The sequence below is a fragment of the Mastomys coucha genome, unplaced genomic scaffold (assembly GCF_008632895.1).
Source record: "Mastomys coucha isolate ucsf_1 unplaced genomic scaffold, UCSF_Mcou_1 pScaffold20, whole genome shotgun sequence".
NCBI lineage: Eukaryota > Metazoa > Chordata > Mammalia > Rodentia > Muridae > Mastomys > Mastomys coucha.
The window spans coordinates 49,591,713-49,598,362 of record NW_022196903.1 but is presented as its reverse complement, the minus strand read 5'-3'; the positions used below and the strand labels follow the sequence as shown (position 1 = coordinate 49,598,362).

The window sequence follows — 6,650 nt, the reverse complement described above, 5'->3', positions numbered from 1 at the left end:
AAATGAGGTCAGACTAAGCAACAGAGAGATATTGTGTCTCAAAACAAAATGTCTGGACAGAATGGCCTGGAGTTAGTTATAAAGTAATTGTGGAAAACTGTTAATAAAGTCATTCACATGTATTATACTAAAGACAACTGCCTATTATTTCTGACCCAAGGTATTTTTTTATTAGATATTGTCTTTATTTACATGTCATATGATTTCTTCTTTCCCAGTTTCCCCTCCAAAAAGAGAAAGAAAAAAAAACAACCCCCACCCCAAAAAAACAACAAAAACAAACCCCTGTTGCCTCCCCCCTCCCCCTGCTTGCTACCCCGACCCTTTCCCACTTATTGGCCCTGGCATTCCCCTACACTGATCCAAGATATTTTAAAGTGAGATTTTAAAACGTGTATATAATAATTTTAATTTAAAAATTTACAAGAGCAAAGGATGGCATTTCTGAAATATTGGGCAACAATATATAAGAAATTTAAGACTGACTTTGCACTATTCCCACAGAGTAGATACACTCTTGGAAGCCATCCATCTGTAGCTTGCCGTGTACTTACTTCACATGTCTCATCCGTGTCTACATGTCATCCCAGGAGTTTATGGCATTCTTGGGTTATTTGTACATCGCATCACAGGCTGGCTTGATCTCTATCTCCAGGTTTCCCTAGAACATCTAAGTTTTCTGCTGCAAACCTATTTACTTTCCTGGGCTAATCCAGTGTTAGTGCAGTACTGTACCATCTGGTGAAGGATTAGGTGATGCTGTGATAGACTGCACAATCATGCTCAGCTCTGACGAGAGCAAGAAAACAGATACCAGAACCATAGTATGAGTTGCTATGTGGGGAAAGCAATACAGAGCACAGGACTCTGCACTTTGCTGGGACGTAAGCACTGGCATGGAGCTGCAGCTCAGAGGGCATATAGCCTTCTACAGCTTTGAAATTATGGAGTTTTAGGCAACTTTTATTTCAATTTTTTGGATAAGGCTTTATTAAAAAAAGTCAGTGTTTTTGAGAGTTACCATTTCCATTTTGCATAATCTGAATTTGCACAAAGTGTATTTCTATAAAAGAATGCTTCAATCCATGTTATAACATACTTTTATCTATAAGGATTTAGGTTGTAAGTACAACTGATACCCTTGGCTATCCCTTGTTTGGAACAGGATGAGATGCCAGCATCAGTGTGGAGCTCATGCAGAAGGGACAAAAATTAAATACTAATATGTAGAAATTCTTAGACAGTTGAAAGGTGAGCCCAATATTAAATTTACTTATATTTTTTTCTCTTAGGCAAATAGTCTAAGCAGACTAGGACCTGGCTAAAGACACTTATCACTGGTGAAAACCAGAAACTTAGCCGACTCTACATCTGGCATGTGAGAAGTTTAGATGGTGCCCAGGGTTTTGGTGATGTCTTGAAAATGATGAGTGTAGTACAGACAGGCAGTGCAAGACAGTCCTGAGGAAACCAAGTAAGACAGACACACTTGCAACCCTCTTAGCCATCTGAGGAGACACATGGACCAGTAGTTACTGCGGAAGGCAGTGGGTCTCCTTACTTTCCTGTGACCCTAATCCAGGCAGAGTATTAAATGCTCTGGACACCCTCAGTGAAAGCTGTTTTACTTAACAAGGATTGAGTGTCAGTCTACTATACTCCAAACACTGTGCAAAGCAATGGATCTTCAGATTATTTAAGCTCAATTTTCTGCCCTCAGGAACTTGACAGACTCAGAAGGAGCCTTTTAACACACCATCATCATATAAAACACACTTATACGACAAATGGTATTTTCAGCTAACTGCTAAACAGGGGTTTGTACATAGTGCCAAAGGAACAGGGACTAAGCCAGCCTTGGTGTGCCAGACAGAGGGTTTTGGGCCTCCTGAAGGCTGGAGAGGGAAGGTGATGGCCACCTCTGAGAAAGATTCATGGGACCTGGCCAAGTGCACAACCATGGGCAGAAGTTGGATCAAACAGCAAAGGTCTTTATCAACCAAACCGTGGATTCTGAGTTACTTAGGGCTCAGCGGCAGCTCTGAAAATGTTAATGTTTTTCTCCCTGACTTTACTGTATCCAATGGAGCAGATACAGAAAGAACACTGCAGCATGTGTGCACACTGACAATGCAAACTCATATACACAAATGAACATTTTTTTAAATGTAGTGGCTAAAGAAACTAGAAGACTTAACTAGCACACAATATTCCAGAGAAATAGTCTGTTTTAGGCTGTATTAAAATAAGATGAAGTCTAAGCCTGGTCTATTCTGGTCACACAGAGAAGATTAGATAATGAGAAGCACCAATCCTCATCACAGTTCTCACTCATTTTCATACAGTATGCTCTAAAATCCAACAGTATTCTTAGGCTCTAAAAGAAATAAACGAGCCTGATGTGGTGGTGCACAGCTCTAATCTGAGCATTCAGAAGGCAGTAGTAGCAGGTGGATTTCTCTGAGTTTGAGGCCAGTCTGGTCTATACAGTGACAGCCAGGACCACATAGAAAGACTCTGTCTGAAAAAACCAAAAATAAAATAAATGACCTTCTCCCAATTCTTGAGACATGTCTGCTCCCCAGAGACTCATTCTAAATTTCTAAATGGAAAGCCTTATCATTTTCTTTGACTTTCTTTTCCATTTACAAAGGAAGAAATGAAAGACCCAGAGAGGAAGTGACCCTCCCAAGGACAGGAAGCAATGCCAATTTGGGGCATTTGTATCACATCAAATAATTCTTACAAAAATGTTGATTCTTTGTGAAAAAATAGTGATAACAAAAGTCTGTCTTTTATAGTCTCAAAGCAATTTCCAGAAGTAAAGACAAAGTTATATACATATACTCTTTTATTTACATTTCAACCTTAACTCAAGTCAGATAAGATAGCAGCCGCCACTTCAGAGACTGTGGTTTTTTAACAGACAAGCAAAGCCACCATCCCAGAAGAAATCTGCATCAAGGAGCCTTTGGGGGTCTGAACAACTCTATGTAAATGTCCTCTTAAGGTCATATTTGTTACGGGTGAGCAAGCCTGCCTGGGGTGCCTAGGAGCCTTAGATGTACTGCCAGACCAGAGCTCATAGAGCCTGGGTCTGTGACAGGCTTTTCCAGTCTCCTGCTGAACACTGGCATTTATACTTCCAAGGGAATTCAGAGTGTGAGGAAAATTTGTGGAGAAGTGTTCAACAGGAACGGAAGAGGATCAGAGGAAGTAGAAATGGAATGGCAAAATACAATGGAGATAGGAAACAACATAAGGACACATGTAGGTAGGAAATAGTCAAAAATGTCAAAATTAAGTCACATCTGTTGACATAGTTTGTTTGCAGCCATGTCTGATGAAGGGTGGACTAGGGAATGTACATTACATCTTCACATTGAGAGGGAGTGGAAACTAGGGTCATTACAAAGGCATCATTTTAATAAGAAGACCTCTGAAATAAGCCTGAATGTCAGGATGAAAATTTAGAACTCACAGCTCCGTTTTCTCTTCCATGAACAGCACCAAAGGGAGGATGGGGAAAGGAGAGCAGAGCTGAGGCTGGCTATGATAATTCATAAAGGAACATCTGTCCTTCCAAGTTTCTCTTCACAGAGTCAACACCTTCTGGGTCCTGCCTGTAGATCAAGTGAACGTACCAGCCAGAGTGCTGGGGGAGTGTGTAACTTGTGGGCAGAGTGCTTGCCTGTTATAAATGTAACTTTCATTCTCCTGATCTAATTGTTGTTTCTGAGGCTCCTCTGTCTGCTTACCTATGCCTAGTCCTGGAAGCTTCTAGCCTCCATACAATCTTATCTAGGCCTAGAATGTTTTTAATCTCTGAAGATGACCCCTTGGAAATGGAAAAAAGTATCACCCTCTCCAAAGGCATGGGATTAACTTATTTTTCTGTCTATAACCATGGCTACTTAGTGCCTGACTTTGTGTCTCAACACTGTAGAAATCCAGGCTTTAGAGATTCCACTCCCTCCACATACTCCAAGACTTATGCTAGGCCTGGTGTGGTGGCATACACCTGTCATTCCAGTACCTAAGAGATTATGTGTTGGAGGTCAACTTGGGCTTATACAGTGAGACCCTATCTCAATAACACCAAACTAAACAAGCAAGCAAACAAAAAAAAGGGCTCATGCAACATGATTTCCACAGGTCCAGAGTGAGAGCTCAGCCATGTTATTATCAGTACACTGTGAGGATGCTATGAAGTCTAACTTTTCTGATAAATGCATCAACGCACAACCTACATAGCAGTATTTCTTTAGTAAGCACTACATGCTGTAGTTACAGCACTGTGATGGAGGTACAGCTCAGTCTCCTCTTACAAAGGCCTTTTTTGGTTTTGTTACTACAAAATGGACATGGGGCGGAATGCAGGATGACACTTGGCCCCTGATTTTACTCCATAGCAATTCCCCATGATTCCCCTGGCCACCTTCTTTCATGTACTCTAAAATGAGCTTCTCTTTAAATATGGACTACTATAGACTAATTCAGGAGAACTAATCTCATGTTGGATTAAGACAATACACGGATCTTTAACAAGTCAGACCTAGCTGACCTGGGCACTGCACAAACCCCTTGCTTCCCTCCCTCTACTCCTTTTTTCTTATGACAAGGGACCACACCCAGGGTCTCACACATGTTAGGTAAATGTTTTACCACAAAGCCACATACATCACCAGCCCCTATAGATTCCTTTTAAGAAAACATATGTGAAGCAATAAATAAAAGTAAAATTAAGAAAGGAAAAGAAAATCAAAGTCAAAGTAGAAATGTCTCTATATCCTCTGTCCATTTCCAGCGTTGCTATCTCAAGTCTAACTGTAGATCTATCAGAATATGAGGCACACTTACTCAGTGCTGTCTGGATATCCTTTTCTCCATTCTTCACTTCTGTCAAAAATCCCTTTAGAAATTTGAGACCTCTAAAATTGAAGAAAGGAAGAAATATTATTTTCAAAGTTCATCTCAGTATCTCAGGCAAGGTAGGGAAAGGGCAGGACAGATAGGTATCCTTTCTGAAGCTTCCCTGTCATTTCTGTTAGAAAGTTCTGGACACTGCCCTCACCCTCTCTGCAATCCCTAAAACATTTTTTCAAATTCTAGTGCTATGGCTTTAGCATCATCTAGAATTCATTAAAAATGAAAATTCTAGAACCCCATACCAGACTCTGGTTTTGGGGTTCAGAAACTCTGGTTTTGAGTTCAGTGTTTTCCCAGGCTTTGCCACTGAAGCAGAAAACTGCTCATTTAAGAGAACTCATTGGCTCCCCAGTCTAAAATTCTGATTTTACAAATACTACCAATATTAACAACATTTATTACTATGGAGCTGATGTTTGGCTCAGCAGACTGTCTACAGCACGTTACACCTTTGGTTACATCCTCTCTGGAAGGCAACAGTGAGCTGTGAATACTTCCACGGAGCTGAGCGTGATGAGCTGAGCCTGAGTGTGTGCTCACCCCATTGGACTGCCTTACCTCTTCAGCCACAAGAGGGCCTCTGTGGCTGAGTTCCTGACCTGAGCTACATCGGCCTCCACCTCATGCAGCACTATCTTCTGGAGGGTAGTAAACTCTTCCTTGTTGGTTATGTACTTCTGATTTACCTTCTGGAAAACAAAACAAAACGGGGCAACTGTGGAAGCTGGAAACTGTGACATTACCAGCACTATCAGTACAGAATTCAAATTTACAAGCAACAAGACTTCTAAGAGATCAAACTCAACTTTACTATCTTTCTTGTTTTTAAGGTAATGTATTTTAAAAATTCCAAAAATTCTATGACTCTTAACTAACTCCAAGAGTCCCAAGCTTTAAGCATCATTCTTGGGGTACCATTGCCTCCCTTAGAAACTCTCTTCTGCTTCAAATTACTTTTCATCCTGCGCACAAAAAACTCCCATCACTAGTTAGTTCATTTTGTTGTTTGTCCTAAGGGGTTTGCAGCCCCTTAGCACAAACAACAATATGAACTAACTAGTACCCTCAGAGCTCCCGGGGACTAAACCACCAACCAAGGAGTACACATGGTGGGACTGATTGCTCTGGCAGCATGTGTATAGTAGAGGATGGCCAAGTTAGTCATCAATGGGAGGAGAAGCCCTTGGCTCTGTGAAGGTTCTGTGCCCCAGTGTAGGGGAATGACAGGGCCAGTAAGCAGGAGAGAGTGGGGTGGCGAGCAGGGGGAGGGGGTAGGGAACAGGGGTTTGTTCTTGTTTTTTTTTTTTTTTTTTGAGGGGAAAATGGGAAATATGACATGTAAATAAAGAAAATATCTAATAAAAGAAAAAAACCCAAAAACCAAAACCATCACTTGTATGAGTGAGACCCCACTCTCTACCTCTCCAAATGTGCCAGGAAAGGTACTCACAGAACTTCCTCAACATACCACACCTAGTGCTGACTTCTGTATTTTATTTTACTGTATTTTGAGACAGGGCCTCTCTATTCAGCCCTGTTGCCCTGGAAACTCAATCTGTAGATGAAATTGGCTTTGAACATTCAGAGATCTTCCTGCTTCTGCCTCCCAAGTGCTGAGATTTGCATGTGCCACCATGCCTGGTTTAAAAAGAGATCAATCCTATATCTGATAGAGGGCTAATATCCAATGTATACAAAGAACTGAAGAAGTTAGACTCCAG

General features: G+C 41.2%; 1 protein-coding gene across 1 annotated transcript in view; it reads right to left on the bottom strand.

Moving 5' to 3' along the window:
• Positions 1 to 6,650, bottom strand: part of Plekha8 (pleckstrin homology domain containing A8) — a 59,019-nt gene that overhangs the window by 10,859 nt on the left and 41,510 nt on the right. Inside the window, exons 11-12 of the mRNA XM_031381970.1 lie at positions 5,488 to 5,618; positions 4,861 to 4,931 (exon numbers count right to left, since the gene is read on the bottom strand). Of these exons, the coding sequence (XP_031237830.1) occupies positions 4,861 to 4,931; positions 5,488 to 5,618 (202 nt within the window). The remainder of the gene's footprint in view (positions 1 to 4,860; positions 4,932 to 5,487; positions 5,619 to 6,650) is intronic.